At 44.6% G+C, this 25,075-nt stretch overlaps 1 protein-coding gene across 3 annotated transcripts in view; it reads right to left on the minus strand.

Annotated features, from left to right (window-relative positions):
• Window positions 1–6,371: 6,371 nt before the first annotated feature.
• LOC137622968 (uncharacterized) overlaps window positions 6,372–25,075 on the minus strand; it is a 92,948-nt gene continuing 74,244 nt past the window's right edge. For all 3 annotated transcript variants that reach the window (XM_068353570.1, XM_068353569.1, XM_068353571.1), the window contains exons 12-13: window positions 12,852–12,929; window positions 6,372–7,730 (exon numbers count right to left, since the gene is read on the minus strand). In XM_068353570.1, the coding sequence (XP_068209671.1) occupies window positions 7,656–7,730; window positions 12,852–12,929 (153 nt within the window). In that variant the 3' untranslated portion in view covers window positions 6,372–7,655. The remainder of the gene's footprint in view (window positions 7,731–12,851; window positions 12,930–25,075) is intronic.

Here is a 25,075-nt window from a genome sequence, read left to right on the forward strand (position 1 = left end):
TTGATTGCCAAGTCAATGACCTTGCGGATCCATGCTGCAATGGTGTTTTTGATGACTCCTCTTGACCTGCCCCATGCTGACAAAGAGTAACAACGCAGGGTGCGAATCTAGGATCCGCTACTCCCGAATTTTGAGACCTAGCAATAAACTCAGGGACGAAGTTGAGAATTATCTCTCCCCATCCCTTGAATGGGCAACGTCGTAATAAAGACCACGCAATTCACTAACTCTTTTGGCTGAAGCTAACATGAGTAGGAGCACCGTCTTCAGAATAAGGTGACGATTGGTAGCAAGGCTTAATGGTTTGTAGGGCGCACCCTTCTGAGACTGAAGGACGCTAACGACGTTTTAAGTAGGAGGGTCTAACTTCTGACTGGGGCCAGGTAATCTCATAACTTCGTAAGAGGAGAGAAAGTTCCAACGAGAAGGAAATATCTACTTTCATTTTAAGGGCCAGACTCAAGGCTGAGGGTAGCCTTTCACTGCCGAAACTGAGGATAGCATTTCTTCCCGAAGGTATAAAAGAAACTCCTCTATTGCTGAATTAGTGGCATCGAGGGGAGAGATACCCCTTCCACATAATTAATCACAGAAAACAGTCCACTTAGTCTGGTAGACTGATGCTGAAGATCTTCTGAGGTGTCCAGCTATCCTTTTCGCAACTTGTTACAAAAATCCTGTGAGTGGGGAGGTGCAGGACAGTGTCCAGGCGTGAAGCTGAAGCATAACTACAGCCTTGTGGAAGATGTTCACATGTAGCTGTTGGAGTAGATCGTGACATGGAGGTAGTTCTCTTAGGAGTTCTGTCAGGAGCTGTAGAATGTCCAGGAACCACTGTGCATAATGTCATAGCAGAGCTATTAACGTCATTGATAGGTTTTAGCTTATTCTGGCCTTGTTAAGGACTCTTCTCATCCGACAAATCTGGGAAAAGCGTACAGATCGATGTTGTCCCACCGTTGTTGGAATGCATCTTGCCAGAGAGCCTGGGGATGAGTACAGCGGGAGCCTGAAGTTCAGGGCCATCGCGAACAGGTCCACAGTTGGGGAACCTCACAAAGTCAAGACTTTGTCGGCTACTAGATGATTCAAAGACCACTTGGAGTCCACTATCTGAGTCGGTCTGCTCAGGTTGTCTGCCAGCCCAGCCCATTCCTCTTGCCAGAAATCAAAGCAAGCTGACAGGGACACCGAGTTGTCCTCTGTCCATCTTTGAGTATCTCTACTGTTAGATGGTATAAGGGCTGCAAAAAGGTACTGCCTTATTTGTTTATGTAAGCCACTATTGTGGTGTCGTCGCTCACCAACATTACGGAATGATCCCCCAGGAACTGCTGGAACTGTTGGATGTCTAGGAAGGCTGCCCTCATCTCTAAGATACAGTATTTATATGCGGATACCTTTCTGATTGGGATTAGAGGCTGGATGTGGTATGGTGTAGCATGTGGGTCCCCCACCTTTCTTTTGCTGCATCTGAATAGAGCACCGGTTCCGGGGGAGGGACGTGAAGGTCGATCCCTTTGTGGAGGATCTCGTCTGCCACCCGCCATCAGAGGTCTGTCTGTTTCTTTGACCCTATCTGGATCAGGGTGTTCGGGCAATTGCTTTCTTGGTCCACTGGTACTTGAGCCGCCAATGGTGAGATCTTATCCTGAGGTGACAAATTGGAACTAGACTGGCCAGGGATGATTGGTGACCTATGAGACACAACCAGCGCTGGGCTGGGAGTTGTCCTCGCCTGAGGAAAGGCCTTGCTACCTTCCTCAGCCTCTGTACTCTTTTGTTTGATGGAGAGGCTTAGTGCTGAACGGTGTCTATAATCATGCCCATGTATACCAGTCTTTGAGAGGAAGGCAGGTCTGACTTCTTGAGATTTGCCATGATCCCCAGAGTCTGCTAGAATCAACCAGTCGTCCAGATATCTGAAGAGACAAATGCCTATTCTTTGAGCCCAAGATGACACTAAGGCAAACACTCGTGAATACCCAAGGTGCTGTGGAAATACCGAAGTACAGCACCTTGAACTGGTATTGTTTGTTGTTGAATATGATCCTTAAGATACTTCCTTGAAGGCTGATGTAGTGGAATCTGGAAGTATGCATCTTTGAGATCCAGTGTGCACGTGAAGGCTTGTCTGACCATGTCCGCTGCCTCCATCTTGAACGGGGTTTGGATGACAAGCTTGTTCAAGGCAGAGAGGTCGATAACTGGTCTCCAGCCTCGTCACCTTTTTTCACAAGAAAGAGTTGACTTATGAAGCCTGGGGACCCATCGAGGACCTCTTGGGGAGCACCCTTCTTCAACATGGTTTAGACTTCGTCCCGAAAGGCCAACTCTTTTGCGTAAGAGTTTAATGGGATTGGGTCCAGAGTCAGTGGAGGGAGAGATTGCATGAACGGAACGCGATACCCTGAACCAATCACTGTGACCATCCATGGCTCAACTCCGAGCTGCAGCCACCTTTGCCAGGGGATTTGCAGGCATCCCCCCACAGGTGGACATGTGGGAGGATTGCCTGTCATAGCGGAAGCGGCCTCGGCCACCACCCCTATTACCCTTCTCTCCATGGGAGGACTTTAACCCTTTCCGATTTTTGTCTTGAAAGGGTTTCTTAGACACCTGGTGGGAGTCTTAGCCCTATTCGTCTGCGGTTTCAGAAGGGGTCGTTTCTTTTGTGGTGGAGCCTAATAGGGCCTTGATGTCAGGGACCTTTGGAGGAAGGAGTCCTGGTTGGACTTCCTCCATCTCTCTGCCACCCGCTCGACGTCTTTGACTCAAACAAAGGACTTCCCTCGAAAATGGAGTTTATCAGCCTTGACACCTCGGCTTGTGGGATTTGCTAATGAAACCTTTTTATTATTTAGTCCCGATGTTTGAGGATGGTATTCGCCCACAGGTTTACCATCTGAAGGGAGAGGAACTCAATTTTCCTGATGCCAGACAATAAAAAGGTCTCCATTGTGCTCCTGCTGGACTCGCGTGATGAGTCCTCATCAGGTGGCCCACCAATCCTAACCAAAGGTCCAGCCATGAAGTAGTCTGCATGGAGTACTTTGCTACCTTTTTGTTAATCATCTCTGAAGTCGAGGAGGAGGATGAGACACCCCACAATCTCTCGAAGGGGACTCCCTTGGTTAGTGCCGCTATAGAATGGTCTAGAGGCAGGGCCGGAATAGCCTCATTGGTCACCTCATAGTACCTCCTCTGCTGCATGAATGGCGGCAGGGGGAGTTTCGAAGAGGAGCCTGCTCGGAGGGAGTTGGAGGAGCCAGTAGCTTGTGAGACTACCTTCTTCCTGGCACTCTTCAACCCCTTTGACCAGGGCAAAGCTGCACTGGCCTTTGGGGGTCTTTGAGTACCATAGACATGGTCTAGGACTATGTCCTTGCCATACTGAGGGGTTGTCTCTGGGTTTGACAAGCTGTTGATGGGTCTCATGGAGAAAGACTAGTCTCGACCTCTCTTGCTGAGGTGCGGGAGCTCTTGCTGAGGAATTAGGGGTGGTTTTAAAGTCTTTTGGTTCCCTGCGTGGTTGAAGGTATTCCTCAATAAGAGACGACCTTGTGGCTGACTCTGAGGGGATGTTGATCCTCTCAGGAGGGAGGAATGACATTTGGCTGCGAAGGTGGACGGAACTCTCGAAGAACCATCTCTATACGGGAGAGGCAGGAGGAGTCTATTAAAGAGACTTCCCAAGGGTTAGATGGCCTAATCTTTTTCCTTTTCTCAGCTGGTCGTTCTCGTGCCACACGTACTTGAAATCTCTACTCCCCGTTTCCTGTTGGGGGGAGAAAGATATCTCCTGCGAAGAGGGTCTCGATAGAGCCGACCCTTCTGAATTCCTTCTGAGATCAGATGGAGGAGAGGAATCGGGAAAGTTCGATGTCATCAAGGGAATCCTCGGTGTTCTGGCCATTTACTGCGTTAACCAGTGCTTACTGCAGGCGGGGTCTCTCTCACTTGTAGTATTGGCCGGATAATCCTTCGGACAGCCAGATCCATTGGGGCGGTAGACTGCTTCCTTCAGTCGTTCATCCCGTATCCGATGCTCTCCTGGTGAGTGACAATCCTTTGGCAACAGGCACTTGCGAGCCTGCAAGGGAACAGGTAAAGCAGTCGGTCTAGACAACTGATGCGAGGGCAAATAATGAGGAGCCAGTGAGCAGCGAGATGGCGAACATTGCAATGGCAAGCACCTGGTTGACGAACACCTGGCTGGTGAATGCTGAGGTGGTGACCTGTGAGCTCTGGGGGAGACTCGTTGGTCCTATGAATGACGCTCACACGACTGATGGTGGTGAGACCGATGGTCGTCTCGTAAAGTGTGAGGGTCTCTTGGTGACACATCCAGCAACCGTCACAAGGTGACAGGTGTTCGTCCGAGGAAGAGTGACGAGTAGCTGGTAGTTCACTCGCAGCTGAGAAGTTACTTACAACTGGCGAGTCGCCCTTAGGTGATGGATGATTAACAGTTGGTGCGTGATGAGAGCCTGAAGGCTCAGCGTGAGGCTCTATAACAGGACTAAAGAGAAGTCTCCTTAGTGCATGGGGGGAGAACGTCCAGGGTGGCTATGAGTTAAAAACTCCAAAGCCTGATGAACGCCAGGAAGGGAACGTCCAAGAGGTTCCTCTGGAAAGGGAACCTGATCTGACATAGTCAAAGGCAAAGCATGTTGGTCTCTGGAACACAGGAGTTCTCACTCACGAACAAGAAAGATATTCACCCTAAAGGCAAAACTCTCATCCAACGTTGCCCCATCCCTGACGGAAGAGTTGGCTTGGTAAGGTGGGGAGCGCCGTTTTCTAAGTCAATAGGATTCAGCAACTCCGAGGTCGTCAGGAGTAGCGCTGGAAGAAGGATCCACCTCCGAGGAAGTCGGTGTTTGCTTCCTCTAGGCACCCAGATGAAGGAGTTCCTGCAACATCTCCTTCAACGAGGCACCAGCCAAGCCTGAAACAAATCAGATAAAGTACAGGCACTCCCTGGGGCAAGGGACAGAACTATTTCTTCAGGAGAAACTGTATTCTCCCTTGATCCCCGAGGTTGACCTGGGGTTAATCGGTCTGCAATACTACTCGGCCATTCCCTACGGGAGACCGATCAAGAAGCAACTTCGGGAAGAGATCAGACACTTCTTTGAATTTGAGGAAGTCCCTGAAGGCAAAGAATCTCTCTTAGACTTCTCTTTGTTCGTACGCCCAAACCTCTACCACTGGGTGGCAGCCCACTCCCGGCATTCAGGATAAGTGTTGTCCCGACCACACCGCTGACCTCTACAAGGATGGACACAGGTGGTAGGGGTCCGTCTCAATGGAGGACATAAAGGTACCACAAGCGCTGCCCTCAGGTGTAGGACAAGTGCTCATGAGACCAACCAGAAAACCACAAACACTGAAAAAAAAGTATGAAAGAAATTTCAAATATTCAAGTCAAAGGAGGGAAAGAGTGGCAACATCCACACTCCACTGGAGCCAAAAACAAAGTGGGTGCTCAGCCCAGTTGTGGGAGTGAGCTGGGTAGCCGGCTAACTCCCACCCTCTCACTAACTGGCGATTTGGGTAATTATCCCTCGCTAAAAGCCTTGTGGGTCATCTTTCAGCTATGCTGAAAGTAATATCATTATAAATAATGAGGGTTTGTATAGGGTGATAGAATAAATATATTTTCAGCATGTTTACCTTTAGGTAAATTTGATTAGATCGTAATTCTCTTTCTGCTGTGCAGTATTTGCAATTTGATGAAGTTAAATATTCTATTGTAATGTTGAACTGTTTATGGTATGTTTTTAGTAAATTTATATTTCAAGTTGTATAGATTTGTCTTGCAGGTTTCCTTTTAATGCCAGATTATATTAACAGTTTTGCAAATATTTGTATGGAAGACCTTATCTGTGTATTTGAAAGTCAGCTTTTTATCAATAAACTACTCCAAAATGATATTCCCTTCTGGATTTAAGTTTCCATAAATGTATCAAATACATTGTTGCCTTTTGACATTCAAGGATTAAATTCTCTCATAAATCACGAATACAGTTTGCACTTGGTTTTGTTAATTTTGTAAATAACTTATACGTTATGCTACATTTTTATGTCTTAAACAAAAACTATTAGCTGGAAGTATTATCTTAGCTCAAAAACTATTAGGTATTTTTGAGCATGTGAAGTTAGTTACGCCTACGATCTGGAAAAATTGGGTTTGGTACCCTCAGTACATAGTTCTACAATAAATGTAATATACTTCTGTAGAACATTCTTTTTTCTATAAAAAGATGGACAAGCTAAGATAAGATCTTGACTAATATCTAAATGATTCATAAACAGAATAATTCAAAAGTGTTCCCCGAAAACACTGGATAAAATTAAAACAAACATTTAATAAAGATTTTTTATATTTATATAAACAGCATGTATGATAAACATTAAATGTCACAACAAAATTACCGTGAGATCCATGAGCAACATTAAACATATTCTATCCAAAATCTTTTTTTTCTTCTTTTTTTACAAAATTACCTCTGAACCTAATAATAAAAAGTTTGTAAATTGAGGTGAGCATGGCCCATTTCCTAAATTAGCCTGACTAGCACGTAATATATCACATCCTGTTTGTGCTCGAGTGCAAAGATAAATCTTAAATGCACCGTTTAAAATCAATGCAACAAAGGATAGAGAAATATATTTACAGTGTAACTAAAAATATTGACAACAATGAGTATATACAATAATGAAACCATCAGACAACATATGACGGTAAAACATGTTTTAAGAGAAAAAAACAGAAAAATCACAGGACATCTACACCATTCATAGGGTTTTCAAACTATCAGCACCAAAGTTCGGCATGGGACCACTAACTCATGTACTGACACTATTTACTTTAAAAGCTGAGTCCTCATTATAAAAATATCTCCTTGAATAATATAATGTTTACACTTCTCAATAAAATAAGAAATCTGTGAATCACTTGTATTTTTGAGCCTGGACTACCAGAAGGGTTCGTTTTCTGAGAAAGGGATATACTTATAAGTGAATCTCAGCTTGGTAAAAATAATATAGCTGTATTTAGAGACAAATCCTATGGACATGTATTATAAATCTGAGCAAATCTTAAGAGTGAAACTTTCAAATATCCCAGACAGTAGTGCAATGAAAAGAAAGAAAGAGAAGAAGAGAAGCAAAGAGAGAATTTTCACAGGAAGTAATGGTCTTAGTGTGTCTTGAACTAAAAGGATATGCCTTCCAAAGACAAATTATTGCAGACTTTTACCAAATGTATTTTTGGGTACAGTATTATGTCAAAACCAAAACAAACTGAAAAGCAGGAAGAATAAACCAAAATTTTTGGGTATACTATATAACAAAAAGATGCAGCAAGTAATTAATTTCAAGAACATGCCATTACAAAAGTAAATATGAAGTGAAAGAGAAGAAAATAGAACAGAGTTTCACTGCACTCTATCAACAGCATTCCTAGCCACTTGTCTAACAATAATTAAGACAAATGTTTTTACAATTCAGTTAATGACAGAAAACTGATATTTTTGTCTTTGTCAAAGAAATAACAAATTTGTGGATAAAAACATTCATATGACATTTACTGGGCTATTACTGGGTTGACGAGAGGAATGTTTGGAGACATCTGGCTGCTTCTTCATTCATCTACTTATCTGCTTGGTAATTTGCGGAATTTTACAACCAATCACTTCACCCTTCTTGGTTCCAATCAACAGCTGTAAAGAAGGACAGTGAAGGTTACTCTCATTTATTCAAAATATTAACATTTAATCTGTCTGGTAGTATATTGTAAATAGAATTTTATATCACATGGTACAATTTTCTATATAAGGTCCTGGTTTGCAAAACTCATGTGGAAAAAGACCACTTGCCTTAACATTTTAAAAATATGGTTCCCAAATTGTTATCGGCCCAATTTTGTATGCTGCTTACTAAAGCAGTATAATACTTTACATGAGACACTTCTGATTAAATTAGGGCCTATTTGTGCTTGTAACATCTTAAAATTTTTGCAATAGGCATGCATAACCAATATTATGGCCACATGGTAGTAATTTCCTATGTATTAAAGATATGGAATATTCAATAAAAGTTTCACCAGTGTGGCATAACAATCCCTATGTACTTTGGAAAAATATTATCCTTAGTTTATTTCAATTACTGTATTTATAATTATATAGCATAACAATCCAAGACAGTATAGACTATTTTTGCTGCTACATCAGTAGCCTCCTTCCTTAATTACCTGAACCACACATCCTTTACATACATATTGCATGACAATGAGATAGTAGGTTGGCCAAGGCACCAGCCGCCCGTTGAAATACTACCGCCAGAGAGTTATGGGGTCCTTTGACTGGCCAGACAGTACTACGTTGGATCCTTCTCTTTGGTTACGGTTCTTTCTCTTTGCCTACACATACGCCGAATAGTCTGGCCTATTCTTAACAGATTCTCCTCTGTCCTCAAACACCTGACAACACTGAGGTTACTAAACAATTCTTCTTCGCTCAAGGGGTTAACTATTGCACTGTATTTGTTCTGTGGCTACTTTCCTCTTGGTAAGGGTAGAAGAGACTCTTTAGCTATGGTAAGCAGCTCTTCTAGGAGAAGGACACTCCAAAATCAAACCATTGTTCTCTAGTCTTGGGTAGTGCCATAGCCTCTGTACCATGGTCTTCCACTGTCTTGGGTTAGAGTTCTCTTGCTTGAGGGTACAATCAGGCACACTATTCTATTTAATTTCTCTTCCTCTTGTTTTGTTAAAGTTTTCATAGTTTATATAGGAAATATTTATTTTAATGTTGTTACTCTTCTTAAAATATTTTATTTTTCCTTCTTTCCTTTCCTTACTGGGCTATTTTCCCTGTTGGGGCCCCTGGGCTTATAGCATTTTGCTTTTCCAACTAGGGTTGTAGCTTAGCAAATAATAATGATAATAATAATAATAATGATAAAATAGTTTGCATATTTAATTTATAGTAAAAGGTAGTTCTTAGGACAGGTTATAACTTTTCATCAATGGAAATTAGTGAAAGTTGTACTTTTCCCTTTGAACAGGATATTGGTACTTTGGTACTTTTTGTTGGTTTACATTCTTTTTTATTTCAAGTTTCCCATCCATACCGCTTTTCAATTTACGAGATAGCAGACTTCCTGGTCTATCTCAGTGACGAAGTGGGCATGTCCATCCCAAGTCTTCCTCCTGAAGGACATAGGCCTGGGTGCCTCCAGGTAGATCTCGACGCTCTTCAGGAGCTTCGAGCAGTCGTTTTTCCCTCATGCCGTTTGAGTGCCCCAGGGGGATGTGGCTAGGGTACTTGAAGTTGATTTTGGAACCTCCCTTCGAGCCTCTAAAAGACATTCTAGACAAGGAGCTCACCCTCAAGGCAGTCTTTCGTTTAGCTCTGGCATCAGCAAAGAGTAGGTGAGATTCCTGGCCTGTCGTACGAGATCTCACACTCGAAGGGTTGGCGAGATTCTACTTTCAGATTATTACCCTCCTTCGTAGCCAAGACTCAGAATCCAGTTCTTTGGGAACCCAAAATGGAATTGTTCCCAGTGCCAGCCATCCCTCGCTCGGACAACCCGAGGGACTTGCAGTATGGCAGTATTTAGAAAGGACAGCTAGACTTCATCCCGAGATCAAGAGTCTGTTCGTTTTCCTCGGGACTGTGAAGGAGCCAGTCTCCAAGAACACTTTCTTCTTCTGGATAAGGCAAGTGATCGTCAGGCCCTACAGTAGTGCAGGGGTCCCCTTTCCAAGAAAGCCCAGACCCCACAGCATTAGGAGTCTAAATGCTTCTTTGGCATTTGAGAAGAACATGGCAGTGGGCCAAAGCCTGCGGGCAGGTACTTGGTCTAACCAGTCGACCTTTACGGCTCACTGCTTGAAGGACTGCTCGAGAAAGTCCCTGGGCGGGTTCTCGCGTGGTCCCGTCATTTCCGCGCTCCAAATGGTTTAAGGGCGTAGCCCCAGTGGTAACTGCGGGTAGCGAGTCCAAGAGACACAGGTTCCTTCCTGAGCCCTTGTTCTTCCTTCCCCTATTTCCTTACCGGAAATGGCTCGGGTAGCCCCCTGAAACTGCCATGGGATACTCTATCATTGGAAGGACATGTCTCCTAGGATTCTTGCAGAAGTGAGTTATATAGACACTAAGATGGTTTTTTGCGTAGTTTTCCCTTGTTCTCGTGTTTTCTTTGAGGTCGGCAGAACCTAATCTCCTACCTAGGTTCCTCTTCTATTCTCGTCACGGTCTCTAGGTCCTGAAGGACACTCCCACCTCCTAAGGTATAAGCTTGCACCCCTACTAAGGTGGAAGCCCACCAGTCTATCCAAGAGGAGACGTGCACCAGGTCCCTCGACATTTCCTCCATCATCGCAGCCTCCGATGGAGAAAAACAAACTGGGGCTGAAGAGGCTCTGTCCTCCGAGACGCCCTGGCCCAGGATGTCAAGAGAAGGTTCTACTTTGCAGGCTCCCGGCCGCCGTCCTTCTGGCACATAGACCTTGCCCTGCGTTTTGAGCCCCTGGAATAACTTAGAAGAACTCTGAGTCTTGGGGGCTTCGGCATTACTTGCCACCACTCTATCCACGTGTTCCTGTCCTAGGATGAGATCCCGGGCTAGAGGAAGAGCCAGGGAGGTTTTAGGCTGGGTAGGGGCCTGCATCAACCGGATAAGGCTGGACCTCCAATAGTCCTCGTCGGTAGCTGCCGGTTCTTATATTTTGTGATGCCTCCTGATAAGGCCAATCACTCTTCTATAGGCCGAGTCCTCCGTCGGCCGAAGCCTCGGCTTGAGCCCGGGGAGCCGGGTCACCGGGCACTCCCACCGGGCGCCTTGTTCTTGACACAACAGGCACTCCCCTGCCGTGGTACTGGTCCTCCCCGGCGGAGGCTTCCGTTCCAGGGGCGGGGGTTGGGACAGGCATCGCCGACCCCGCGAGGACTAGTGTCCGCTCATGTTCCCTGGGGGACGAGGACGCGGATCCCGTGGGCTGACCCGACAGCGGGAACCGTTCCTTTCGGTCCGAGGGCCGCACCAGCTGGGCTGGTTCGGCCAGGCTGCCCGTAAGGAAGCGCGGTTCCCCCCGCTGTGCGGGGTGAACCGGAGGCTTCGCTGTCTTATGCCTGCCTGCAGAGGCCTTCTCGCGAATCTCCCTGCGAGGGTCATAACCGTGCTTGGAGGACGGTCTCCTTGGCGAGAAATCCTTGGACCGCCGGTCCGGGGAACACTGTATCTCCGCCTTACGGGGTACGAAAACCCAATCGCCATCGGGTGACCTACTCCTCCTGTATTTTCTTCGTGGAGAACGGGAGCGCCTCCTGCTGTATCTGGGACGCGATCTTGAGCGGGAACGCCTGCTCCTGGACCGCTCCCTCCGACGTCGATGTTTCCTCCTGGCTTCTTCACCCAACGAGAAAGACTCCTCTGAAGAGCCCGACGTCACTGTACTTACCGTACGTCGGGCGAGAGTGGGGACCGCGGGGTTCTTCGCGACTCGTTGCGTACCCGAGGTAGAGGGTTGCAGGAATTCTTCAGGCACTTCCGTGAGAGGGGCTGAGAACGAGGTTTGGCGCCCAACACTAGGGAACCAGGAATCCAGGCCCTCTTCCATTCGCATAGGGGACCTACCCGGTGTCTTAGGAAGCTTCCACCCGAAGGCATCACTCCCTGCGGAACCTAACTTACCCTGGTTGTCGCCGCCTGCCGAAGAACCTGAAACACAGGCCCACGAAGGGGGCGAAGACACAGAAACAACGTTGCTACCCCACAAGGGGTCATCGGAGGAAACGTGCCCCCCCAGCACAAGGGCCGAGTCTCCAGAGCACCCTGACACAGCACTACCGGGCTCCTCACTAGCCCGAGAAGGCCCCGCAATCCCCACTTCACATTCACCAGATTCCTGGGGAAGAACGCTCGGTTCTTTCCCCACGATGGACTTACCTCGGCCCCTACTCTGGGTCGGGGAAGGCGAGACAGAAGCCCCGTCGAACCGTTCACTGGGCGACGGTAGCGGCGAAGAAACACTAGCTTTCCTGGGTGAACGTTTCGACGATTTTCTCTTCTTCGTGCCGTAACGCACCCACTGAAAATCACTCCAACCAACACACTCGGGGCACGTATCCGAAGACGAACAAACTTTGCTCCTACAGGAAGAGCAAAGGGAGTGAGGGTCCACTTCAGGTTTGGAGAGGAACGCTCCACACGATTTACCGGCTCTAGGCCCAGGACAACGGCGGATTTGCTCCATAACGCACAAACACAAGACACAGGAACGCAGGGAATCAAGGAATACACTGGGGAAGCACAAGGGCGGGAAGTGAACACACAGGAACACAAGGGATAAGTACAGGTTACCACGCGGTAAACACGTGGCGCACACAAAGGGTAGAGAGAGAACGAGAGCGACGTGGTGACACGTCGCGACCAGAGAACTTACTGGCGTTGACGACCCAAGCGGACCTCGACCTAGCGCAAAGCCTACCCTCGGGGCACATTCTCTAATGCCCGAGGTAGGCCTTCATAGAAAACGGGTTTTAGGGTATCCTACACAAAACTCTGGTCGGTAGAGAGGAGATTACAGGTAACTCCTAAGAAAGTAATTCGAGGTAAGTATTCGTGTTGGAACAAATTTTACAATTAAAATAGAGAGCTTCTCACCAATACAAGTAACATACTGTACAACACTTTTGCCTTACTTTTACATTGTATGACACTGGTCTCCCAGTAGCAAGTTACACTTGAGATATCAGATTCCAGAAACTTACAACTATCCCAGCAATTACTTCTTAACACTAATTAGCCAAAGAAAAATACGTTAACATACTTACTCTGTCTTTATATAAAGCTGAGCAAATAAACATCTTATTTGTAGATTCCACAGGAATTCTTTCCAAAAGTTCACCACTCTGTAAATAAGAGTATATAATGAAATAACCTCTGAACTTACTGACATTTTACCATTGCAATAAAATCCAAATGCTAAATTAACAAAACCATTCCGATCTCACTCCACTAACTCCATCTAGGAGGAAAATGCAGAAGCTGTTGACTGAATGTCTTCTGTAGGCATTACTCGAGGTTTTTCGCAAATCAATCATAATCAGTTCCCAAAATTAAAACACTATGTTCAAGTTCATAAAAATTAAACTTGGTTCTTCAGGAGTTTATCTGAATTTTTCTATGGACTAAACAGTCAGCTTTAGACTACCCAAAGCCTGTCCAGAAGTATTCTTTCTTAGAGAATGGCAAAACTAAAGCAAGCCAGAAATTGGATGTATTGGTATGACATTGCAAACATCAATCTGAAACAGTAATGAGAACTAGATTTCAAAATCACTCTCCTCTTACACCTATTATAGTATGCCTAATGTGGCACGGTGCAGATGGAACTGAAGTCCATTTGTTTACCAGTTGCACTGTCTTCTGCAATTTTACATTCAAATGATTCTGTTTGGTCTTATTTAGTTGTTTCAATTTTCACCTCAATTAAGAATAAAACTTTCCCACAAGTCTTATAAATCTAGAAATACAAGAAATGAGATTTGAGAGCCTTGCTAACCAATAGTAATTCACTACACTGCATTATGTGGTAACCCATTTTATAAAAAAATGTTATTTTCATTAGTAAAATAAATTTTTGAATATACTTACCCGATGATCATGTAGCTGTCAACTCTGTTGCCCGACAGAAATCTACGGTCGGGATACGCCAGCGATCGCTATACAGGTGGGGGTGTACACAACAGCGCCATCTGTGAGCAGGTACTCAAGTACTTCTTGTCAACAAGAACTCAATTTTCTCCTCGGTCCACTGGTTCTCTATGGGGAGGAAGGGCGGGTCCTTAAATTCATGATCATCGGGTAAGTATATTCAAAAATTTATTTTACTAATGAAAATAACATTTTTCAATATTAATCTTACCCGATGATCATGTAGCTGATTCACACCCAGGGTGGTGGGTGGAGACCAGCATACATGTTAACAAAGAAGCTAAGTATCCCGTATTTCATTTTATTAGTTATTCAAAAATAACATAAAATAAATAAGTACCTGGTAAGGAAGACGACTTGAACCATTACTCTGCCTTTATTAAGTACGTCTTCCTTACTGAGCGTAGCGGTCCTCTTAGGATGCTGAACGACTCTTAGGTGCTGAAGTATAAAGGGCTGCAACCCATACTAAAGGACCTCATCACAACCTCTAACCTCGGCGCTTCTCAAGAAAGAATTGACCACCCGCCAAATCAACAAGGATGCGGAAGGCTTCTTAGCCGACCGTACAACCCATAAAAAGTATTCAAGAGAAAGGTTAAAAAGGTTATGGGATTATGGGAATGTAGTGGCTGAGCCCTCACCTACTACTGCACTCGCTGCTACGAATGGTCCCAGGGTGTAGCAGTTCTCGTAAAGAGACTGGACATCTTTGAGATAGAATGATGCGAACACTGACTTGCTTCTCCAATAGGTTGCATCCATAACACTCTGCAGAGAACGGTTCTGTTTGAAGGCCACTGAAGTAGCCACAGCTCTCACTTCATGTGTCCTTACCTTCAGCAAAGCAAGGTCTTCTTCCTTCAGATGAGAATGTGCTTCCCTAATCAGAAGCCTGATGTAGTAAGAAACTGAGTTCTTAGACATTGGAAGAGAAGGCTTCTTGATAGCACACCATAAGGCTTCTGATTGTCCTCGTAAAGGTTTTGACCTTTTTAGATAGTACCTAAGAGCTCTAACTGGGCAAAGTACTCTCTCCAGTTCGTTCCCCACCAAGTTGAACAGGCTTGGGATCTCGAACGACTTAGGCCAAGGACGTGAAGGAAGCTCGTTTTTAGCAAAAAACCGAGCTGCAAGGAACATGAAGCCGTTTCAGATGTGAAAACTATGTTCCTGCTGAAGGCGTGGATCTCACTTACTCTTTTAGCTGTTGCCAAGCACACGAGGAAAAGAGTTTTTAATGTGAGGTCCTTAAAAGAGGCTGATTGGAGAGGTTCAAATCTTGATGACATAAGGAACCTTAGGACCACGTCTAGATTCCAGCCTGGAGTGGACAACCGACGTTCCTTTGAGGTCTCAAAAGACCTAAGGAGGTCCTGTAGATCTTTGTTGGTGGAAAGATCCAAGCCTCTGTGGCGGAAAACCGCTGCCAACATACTTCTGTAACCCTTGATCGTAGGAGCTGAAAGGGATCTTACGTTCCTTAGATGTAACAGGAAGTCAGCAATCTGGGTTACAGTGGTACTGGTTGAGGAAACTGCATTGGCCTTGCACCAGCTTCGGAAGACTTCCCATTTAGCCTGATAGACTCTGAGAGTGGATGTCCTCCTTGCTCTGGCAATCGCTCTGGCTGCCTCCTTCGAAAAGCCTCTAGCTCTTGAGAGTCTTTCGATAGTCTGAAGGCAGTCAGACGAAGAGCGTGGAGGTTTGGGTGTACCTTCTTTACGTGAGGCTGACGTAGAAGGTCCACTCTTAGAGGAAGAGTCCTGGGAATGTCGACCAGCCATTGCAGTACCTCTGTGAACCATTCTCTCGCGGGCCAGAGGGGAGCAACCAACGTCAGCCGTGTCCCTTTGTGAGAGGCGAACTTCTGAAGTACCCTGTTGACAATCTTGAACGGCGGGAATGCATACAGGTCGAGATGGGACCAATCCAGCAGAAAAGCATCCACGTGAACTGCTGCTGGGTCTGGAATCGGAGAACAAAACAACGGGAGCCTCTAGGTCATCGAGGTAGCGAACAGATCTATGGTTGGCTGACCCCACAGGGCCCAAAGTCTGCTGCAAACATTCTTGTGAAGGGTCCACTCTGTGGGGATGACCTGACCCTTCCGGCTGAGGCGATCTGCCATGACATTCATATCGCCCTGAATGAACCTCGTTACCAGCGTGAGCTTTCGATCTTTTGACCAGATGAGGAGGTCCCTTGCGATCTCGAACAACTTCCTCGAATGAGTCCCTCCCTGCTTGGAGATGTAAGCCAAGGCTGTGGTGTTGTCGGAGTTCACCTCCACCACCTTGTTTAGCTGGAGGGACTTGAAGTTTATCAAGGCCAGATGAACCGCCAACAACTCCTTGCAATTGATGTGATGTGTCCTTTGCTCCTGATTCCATGTTCCCGAGCATTCCTGTCCGTCCAATGTCGCACCCCAGCCCGTGTCTGATGCGTCCGAGAAGAGACGGCGGTCGGGGTTCTGAACAGCCAAAGGTAGACCTTCCTTGAGAAGAAAGCTGTTCTTCCACCACGTTAGAGTAGACCTCATCTCTTCGGAAACAGGAACTGAGACCGTCTCTAGCGTCATGTCCTTTATCCAGTGAGCAGCTAGATGATACTGAAGGGGGCGGAGGTGGAGTCTCCCTAACTCGATGAACAGGGCCAGCGATGAAAGTGTCCCTGTTAGACTCATCCACTGCCTGACTGAGCATCGGTTCCTTCTCAGCATGCTCTGGATGCATTCTAGGGCTTGGTTGATCCTTGGGGCCGACGGAAAAGCCCGAAAAGCTCGACTCTGAATCTCCATACCCAGGTAGACAATGGTCTGGGATGGGACGAGCTGGGACTTCTCTAAATTGACCAGGAGGCCCAGTTCCTTGGTCAGATCCATAGTCCATCTGAGATTCTCCAGACAGCGACGACTTGTGGGAGCTCTTAAAAGCCAGTCGTCTGACGGAGCCGGACACAAGATCATGGTACTGCTGCACAGTCTGTGAACTGTCAACCATGGGGAAGCGAGGAAGTACAGCGACAACCCGAAACTGTCTAGACTGTCTGGGTAGTACAGACAACTCCTTATCGGGTTGCTGAGGTTGCCGCACTGCGTCACAACAAGTCACCTCTGCTGGTTGTTGAACGTCTTCCCAGTGACACACTGACTCCGTAAAAAAATCCTCTATCAAGGACTAAGCTTGGACTGCATGTCTTGCAACAAAGCTCAAGGTCTATGGGAGCAGGTGTGGCAACAGACGGGGTTAGCGACTGAAGCGGAACCATTTACCCTCCCTGGAAGCATGTTATGCTTAAATAAAAGTCCATAGGAGGCTAAGCAGCTTAAGGCTCCTCTCCAAATGACAGAGTCCTCAAGGGAATATCAGAAGGAGGGAGAACAGCACTTTCTCATCTACAGGAACCATATCCGAGAAAAGCTTAGTTCTCTCAGTGAGGGTTTCACTGGTGCAAAAACAGCAGACCAGAAGGCAACGTTATGAAACTGCTTGACAGTCTGTGAACTGTCAAAAACTGAACTGTCAACCACAACAGGAGCGTGAGGACATAAGCACTGGTGTATAAGTAGCAGACCAGAAGGCAACGTCATGTAACTGCATGACAGTTTGTGAATTGGCAACAACCAAAGTTGTGTGGGGAAGCCTCAACTCCTGCCTGACTAGTTTGCTGCTGGCGAGTGGCGGTAACCACAGTGTGTTGCGGAGGCTGACACACCGTGTCAAAACACGGCAGCTTGTGGTAGCTCCCGCACGGCAACGGAGTGCTCTGTGTGTGGGAGTCATCATACATCTGGCAGGGTTGACTGTGCATGGGTGGAGGAGCTCTCACAACAAGAGTGTGAGAGCAGGAAGCCATGCCGGGCGCACAACCGTGGGAGGTGTAGGCCCACGGGTGCATCGTCAACCTTCTCCGCAGTCGGAGTGTGGGAGCTGGCAACAACAAAAGCAGAGTGCTGGTGCGTGGGAGGGGCTGCGGTGGGTTGAGGAGCATGCGGTATGGTATGCAGAGCATGCTGTAAGGTATGCAGAGCATGCTGTAAGGAATGCAGAGCATGCTGTAAGGTATGCAGAGCATGCTGTAAGGTATGCAGAGCATGCTGTAAGGTATGCAGAGTATGCGGTATGGTATGCAGAGTATGAGGTAAGGCATGCGGCTCATGCTGCATGGTATGCGGCTCATGCTGCATGGTATGCGGCTCATGCTGCATGGTATGCGGCTCATGCTGCATGGTATGCGGAGCATGCTGTAAGGTCTGCAGAGCATGCTGCATGGGCTGAGGAGAATGCCGCATAGTGCTGGAACCCGGCAACTCCTGATGCGGCAGCTCACGCATGTTAGCAGATGGTGCAGCAAGAACATGCGTCTGGCAGTGAGGACTGCGCATCGGTGGAGGAGCTCTCACAGGTGTGGTGTGGGAGCAGGCAGCCGCAGTATCTGCTGAGCGCACAACCTCGGCGGGTTGTAGGTAAACAGGCTGCATTGTCAACCTTCCAGCATGATACTCCTGCATGAAGGAGCAAGCTGAGACTGTATAGTCTGCAGCATGGACCACTAGGGTCTATGAAAGACAACAACAAACGGAGCTACTGTCCGTTGTGACTGAGGGTCTAAAACAGCTGGTGCGGCAACAGACGGAGTTACTGCCTGTTGCGGTACCACCTAGCCTCTCTTAGGAGGTGTGCAGTTGTCGTACTGCAGCGAGTCCGAACTGACCCAGTGGCTACACCTAGGCCGTTGGACTTGCGCGGAAGGGACCGACTTGCACTTAAAAGCTGCAAGATTTGGTCCATGGTTTCTGCGAGAAACCTCTTCCGCAGACGAGGAATAAATGGGCTCTCTCGTCTTTGTGTGGGTGGGGTGATCACGTCGGCAACGTGTGTAGATACACCCGAAACCACAGAGGGAAACGTCTGTTCGTCGATCAAGGCCTGAGGAACCCATAAGTCCTTCGACATTACTTCTCCCCTGGGCTTGGGAGCTTGTAAGAGGTATCGGACTAGGTGAACCACTGGCACGAACAGACGAACCCTCGAACGCAACACTGTAACACTTTGCGCATATCACTTTATCACTTTTGATTTTCTGTTTGCACTTATTTCACTGAACTCGAAACTTTAAGTGGTTTGTACCTGAAACACGCAATCCTATCCTTCATTAAAAGGTAGTAATTGCGAAAACAGTATTACAATGTAACAGAAAAACATAATGAAAGATAAAGAATTCAGTGGCTGGAAAAGAGACTAAACACTAGATCAAATAAACTACGTTAAAATCTCTCACCGCATAAAGCCTGGGAACAAGAATAAAACTCTAGAAACGTTTTACCTTCTTCCCCTCTATCGACTAGGGAGAAGAGCAAAAAAAAAACGAGAACAACGTTACCCGCTTGAACGAAACGTTTATCCTCCTCTCTCTCCCTCCGTCTCTATCTCTCTCTCTCTCTCTCTTGACTTAGAACCTGAGAGATGAGCCCAAGTATATATATCGTTAAAACATATTATTTGTTAAAGGAAAAAAACTGAAAGGTTTCCCAAATAAAAAGTTCCTTTATTAGAATTAAAACCATTTAAGCTAAGAAAGAATGAACGAAACGCTAGAATCGGTTTACTCTTACTGCAACGTGAAACCGTGAGTACTCTCTCTCTATCGTAACGATAGAGCGCAAGTTGAACGTTCTGAACGTCAACAACTGCGGAGACTAAACAAAACGTTAGTTCAACTTTGAAAACAGTACGAGACTTATCAAAGAAATTCTTTCAAAAACATAAAATTAAAATAGCATAAATTCTTAACAGGAAAAACGATATGACGAGCTCAATGTTAATTAACTTCGGTTCCAAGTAAGGACCGCCTACTATTAGGAAAGGTCGCAAATTTTTTTTTTTTTTTTTTTTTTAAAGGAAAGTTAATCGAAGAGGCCTATAAATGGCGGAGAGATATAAAATAAAAAGTGAAAGAGAGTCTATACTCTCTTCGACACCAACACTTCCGTCTAAGGGAAGGGTCGGCCATTTAAAAGTGAAAGAGAGTCCATACTCTCTTCGTCACCATAATTAATTCAAATTAATTCCAAAAGCTTGCTAAGCTAAAGATAAAGCTTCCTGAATAGCGAAGGCTAAACTCTAGAGCAAATACATCACCAAATCGTGAACAATAACTCCAGAATCAACAGCGTATCCAAGTAGGTCTAGCCGGAGGCACGACAGAGGAAAAATTGAGTTCTTGTTGACAAGAAGTACTTGAGTACCTGCTCACAGATGGCGCTGTTGTGTACACCCCCACCTGTATAGCGATCGCTGGCGTATCCCGACCGTAGATTTCTGTCGGGCAACAGAGTTGACAGCTACATGATCATCGGGTAAGATTAATATTGAAAAATAATACTGTAATCTTTTTCAGTCACTTTTTACAATTATAATTATTATTATTATTATTACTAGCCAAGCTACAACCCTAATTAGAAAGGCATGATGCTATAAGCCCAAGGGCTCCAATAGGGAAAAATATTACAAATATATTATGACTTAAACTACTTTAGTTCTTTCCTTTCTATATTCTTGTTGTCTCTACATAAAATTTACATAATACTTTATACATACTTTAATACTGTACAAAAAAATCCTGGGAAAATCACTACAATCATCATAGCTTCTCCAAAACACACACAAATATGTAAAATAAAATGTGGAAACTTCAGTACTATTATTTGAACAAAAAGTTATGCCTATATTCAAAATTTAATCAATACTGGTTAAAGTGTTAATGCCAGCCATGAAAAGAGCAATGAAGAATTTTCTTATGTTATTTTAAGTGGCATCATCAACAATAACGGAATTTTAAAAATAACACCTATTTATATACTTACCTGACATTCATATTGCTTCTTCTCCAGAAGCTAAGTACCTGACATTCATATTGCTTCTTCTCCAGAAGCTAAGTCTATCAACATTTACCCCTAAAATTTTAAAACAATATCCCAGTTTCTTTCCTTTCTACAGATATATGCCTCTATTAATGGGACACTAGCTGTAAACGGGAAGGAGCAAAGCACAAAAGCTTCTTCATTATTTCAGTTTCTAAGTCAAAATATTCCTTATTCTATTGTCACAAGTCAGTGGGGAGGAGGGTGGGCATGTACTTTACATGAACATTAGTATAAAAAAGAAAAATTTTATCATTAAAATTCTGTTTATTTCTATGAATCTCCCCCGATGTTCATATTGCTGACTCCTACATTCTGACAGAGGTGGGATGCCAGTGAAGGACAGAGATAGAATTATACAATTAAAATACAGTATATAATAATTAAAATTCCAGATTTGACTCATCTGGAGTAATGGTGAAACACCATCCCTGAAATATAGGACTTTAGGGTTTTCTAAAGATATTTGAAATATTCTAATAAGAAAATTATAAATTGACAAAGCTTATGACATTGCATTTAGAATGGAGGACCATTTGGAATTATAATCCCCTCATAGCAAATAAGTGACACTACCTCTAATGTCCAAAGTTTATCCAAAAAATGCCTAACTCCCCTTACCAGAAAAATAAATTTATTTTCTGAGTAAATGTTTACAACAATTTCTGAAGTAGGGAAGTGAAAAAAAGATTGCAGCAGACTCTTAAGTCTTAATATATTTTATATGAATTCCCAAAGCCTCCCTTAAAAGATACATTAATGTTTGATGTTTATAATGCATTTAGCCGAAGCTAATGCTTATAGAAAAGTGTTATAACCATGAAATTTACCAATGAAAGATTTTCCAATAGTTCAAGAGTCATACCTTTAAAGTGCTAAAAGCCTTACACTAAATCCACTATAATAGTAGAAATTGATAGATCTAATCCAAGATGTTTGAGTACATATATGATTAAGCATTAATCTATATCCCATAACAACTGAAATTTAAAATTCTTTACTTAAAAGGACAAAAGAAAAAATTAACAGTTGGTACAATTCAAAATGAACATACCAATGTCTTTTTATGCACAATAATGGCAGATTGTATTTAGAACCTACAGAAGACAATCTAAATGGGTTAAAAATCCCTAGGTTCTAAGAATATGATGGATAGTTTCCAGGTCGTTAGATGAAGCATGAATGGGTTAGGATGGACCACTTTTGAAATGGGTTGTAGAATATTGATTTGCATGGCAACCTTCTTAGGTACAAGGCCACAGATTTGCATACCATTCCTCTTGATGCCAGAACAGGGCTATTAGTCATTTTGTTGTTTGAAGAGAACCTGAGCTTGTTTCACACATGGTAACCATAGCAAATGAGAATGTATAAAGAACTAGATTTATCCAGTTTGTAATAGTGCATCAGGACTCTAAGATAAGGGATCCAGCATTTAAGAACTAAAGCACCTTGATCTTTGTTCAATGAAGTTGCAAAGATGACTACATTCGGGAAATCCCATCATTTCTAAATTTCTAGAACGCTATTCTTTCTACTTGGGTGATCTTTTAATATACCCTAAGAACTGTAACCTGATCATAAAACACTTCCCATAGAGGGAAATTGAGGCCTATGCACTCCTCACAAGATTTCTAAGGGAAGGAAGGCCCATGAGGCCTATGCACTCCTGACAAGATTTCTAACAAGTGAAAATTGTACCTGGCACGAGGCAAATAGAATGCAGATCAAGATCACTTAAAAACAATTACTATGCACAACAGCTCATAGATTGCTAACAAACCCAGAGCAACAAACTTGCTTGAGTTCTGGTATCCCACTGAGAAACTACTTTATCCATTACATCTACATCAGGTCAAAAAACAGGGCCCTTTAAAGAATTTTTAATAGCAGTAATGATAGGCTGAAAATTAAATTGACACTAGAACAAGATTAGGTAACTGATTAGTCTTATACAAGTCAAAACATCTTTGAAGTATAGAGGACTTAATGATTAAACGTATCTCGAATGACCAGCTTTTATTTGTCACTGAAATAACAAATGAATGACTACACAGTGAAATATGTTATTTTGATTATAAAATAAATTTTTGAATATACTTACCCGGTGATTATATAGCTGCAACTCTGTTGCTCGACAGACAACTCTACGGTAAAAACTCGCCAGCGATCGCTACACAGGTTGCGGGTGTGCCCAACAGCGCCATCTGTCGACCAGATACCCAGTTCTCAATGTAAACAAAGACTCAATTTTCTCCTCGTCCCACTGCGTCTCTATTGGGGAGGAAGGGAGGGTCATTTAATTTATAATCACCGGGTAAGTATATTCAAAAATTTATTTTATAATCAAAATAAAATTTTTCAATATTTAACTTAGCCGGTGATTATATAGCTGATTCACACCCAGGGGGGTGGGTAGAGACCAGCAATATATGTTTACACTTTTATGAGCTAAGAGTTTTTATTTCATTTTAGAAGTTATCAAAATAACAAAAACAAAATAAATAGGTACCTGGTAAGGAAGTCGACTTGAACAATTACTCTGCCTTTTAAGTACGTCTTCCTTACGGAGCCTCGCGATCCTCTTAGGATGCTGATCGACCCCTAGGATCTGAAGTATCAAGGGTTGCAACCCATACAACAGGACCTCATCAAAACCCCTAGTCTAGGCGCTCTCAAGAAATGACTTTGACCACCCGCCAAATCAACCAGGATGCGAAAGGCTTCTTAGCCTTCCGGACAACCCAAAAAACAACAATAAAAACATTTCAAGAGAAAGATTAAAAGGGTATGGAATTAGGGAATTGTAGTGGTTGAGCCCTCACCCACTACTGCACTCGCTGCTACGAATGGTCCCAGTGTGTAGCAGTCCTCGTAAAGAGACTGGACATCCTTTAGATAAAAAGACGCAAACACTGACTTGCTTCTCCAATAGGTTGCGTCCATTATACTTCGCAGAGATCTATTTTGCTTAAAGGCCACGGAAGTTGCGACAGCTCTAACTTCGTGTGTCCTCACCTTAAGCAATGCTTGGTCTTCCTCACTCAGATGTGAATGAGCTTCTCGTATTAACAGTCTGATAAAGTAGGATAAAGCATTCTTTGACATAGGCAAAGATGGTTTCTTAACTGAACACCATAAAGCTTCAGATTGGCCTCGTAAGGGTTTAGTTCGCTTTAAATAGAACTTAAGAGCTCTCACAGGGCATAAGACTCTTTCTAGTTCATTGCCTACCATATTCGATAAGCTGGGAATATCGAACGATTTCGGCCAAGGTCGAGAAGGCAGCTCATTTTTGGCTAGAAAACCAAGTTGTAGCGAACATGTAGCTTTTTCTGACGAAAATCCGATGTTCTTGCTGAAGGCATGAATCTCACTGACTCTTTTAGCTGTGGCTAAGCATACCAGGAAAAGTGTCTTTAAGGTGAGATCTTTCAGGGAGGCTGATTGTAGCGGCTCAAACCTGTCTGACATGAGGAATCTTAGTACCACGTCTAAATTCCAACCAGGTGTAACCAAACGACGCTCCTTCGTGGTCTCAAAAGACTTAAGGAGGTCCTGAAGATCTTTATTGTTGGAAAGATCTAAGCCTCTATGCCGGAAGACCGATGCCAACATGCTTCTGTAGCCCTTGATAGTGGGAGCTGAAAGGGATCGTCCTTTTCTCAGGTATAAGAGAAAGTCAGCTATTTGAGCTACAGAGGTACTGGTCGAGGATACAGATACTGACTTGCACCAGTTTCGGAAGACTTCCCACTTCGATTGGTAGACTCTAAGGGTGGATGTTCTCCTTGCTCTAGCAATCGCACTGGCTGCCTCCTTCAAAAAGCCTCTAGCTCTCGAGAGTCTTTCGATAGTCTGAAGGCAGTCAGACGAAGAGCGTGGAGGCTTTGGTGTACCTTCTTTACGTGTGGCTGACGTAGAAGGTCCACCCTTAGAGGAAGACTTCTGGGAACGTCTACTAGCCATCAAAGTACCTCGGTGAACCATTCTCTTGCGGGCCAGAGGGGAGCAACTAGCGTCAACCTTGTCCCTTCGTGAGAGGCGAACTTCTGCAGTACCTTGTTGACAATCTTGAACGGTGGGAATGCGTATAGATCTAGATGCGACCAATCTAGGAGAAAGGCATCTATATGTATTGCTGCTGGGTCCGGGACTGGTGAGCAATATATTGGGAGCCTCTTGGTCATCGAGGTTGCAAAGAGATCTATGGTTGGTTGGCCCCAAGTGGCCCAAAGTCTCTTGCATACATCCTTGTGGAGGGTCCATTCCGTTGGAATTACTTGCCCTTTCCGACTGAGACAATCTGCCATGACATTCAAGTTGCCTTGGATGAACCTCGTTACTAGTGATATCTTTTGACCTTTTGACCAGATGAGCAGGTCCCTTGCGATCTCGTACAACGTCAATGAGTGG

This window comes from Palaemon carinicauda, chromosome 30, assembly GCF_036898095.1.
Source record: "Palaemon carinicauda isolate YSFRI2023 chromosome 30, ASM3689809v2, whole genome shotgun sequence".
NCBI lineage: Eukaryota > Metazoa > Arthropoda > Malacostraca > Decapoda > Palaemonidae > Palaemon > Palaemon carinicauda.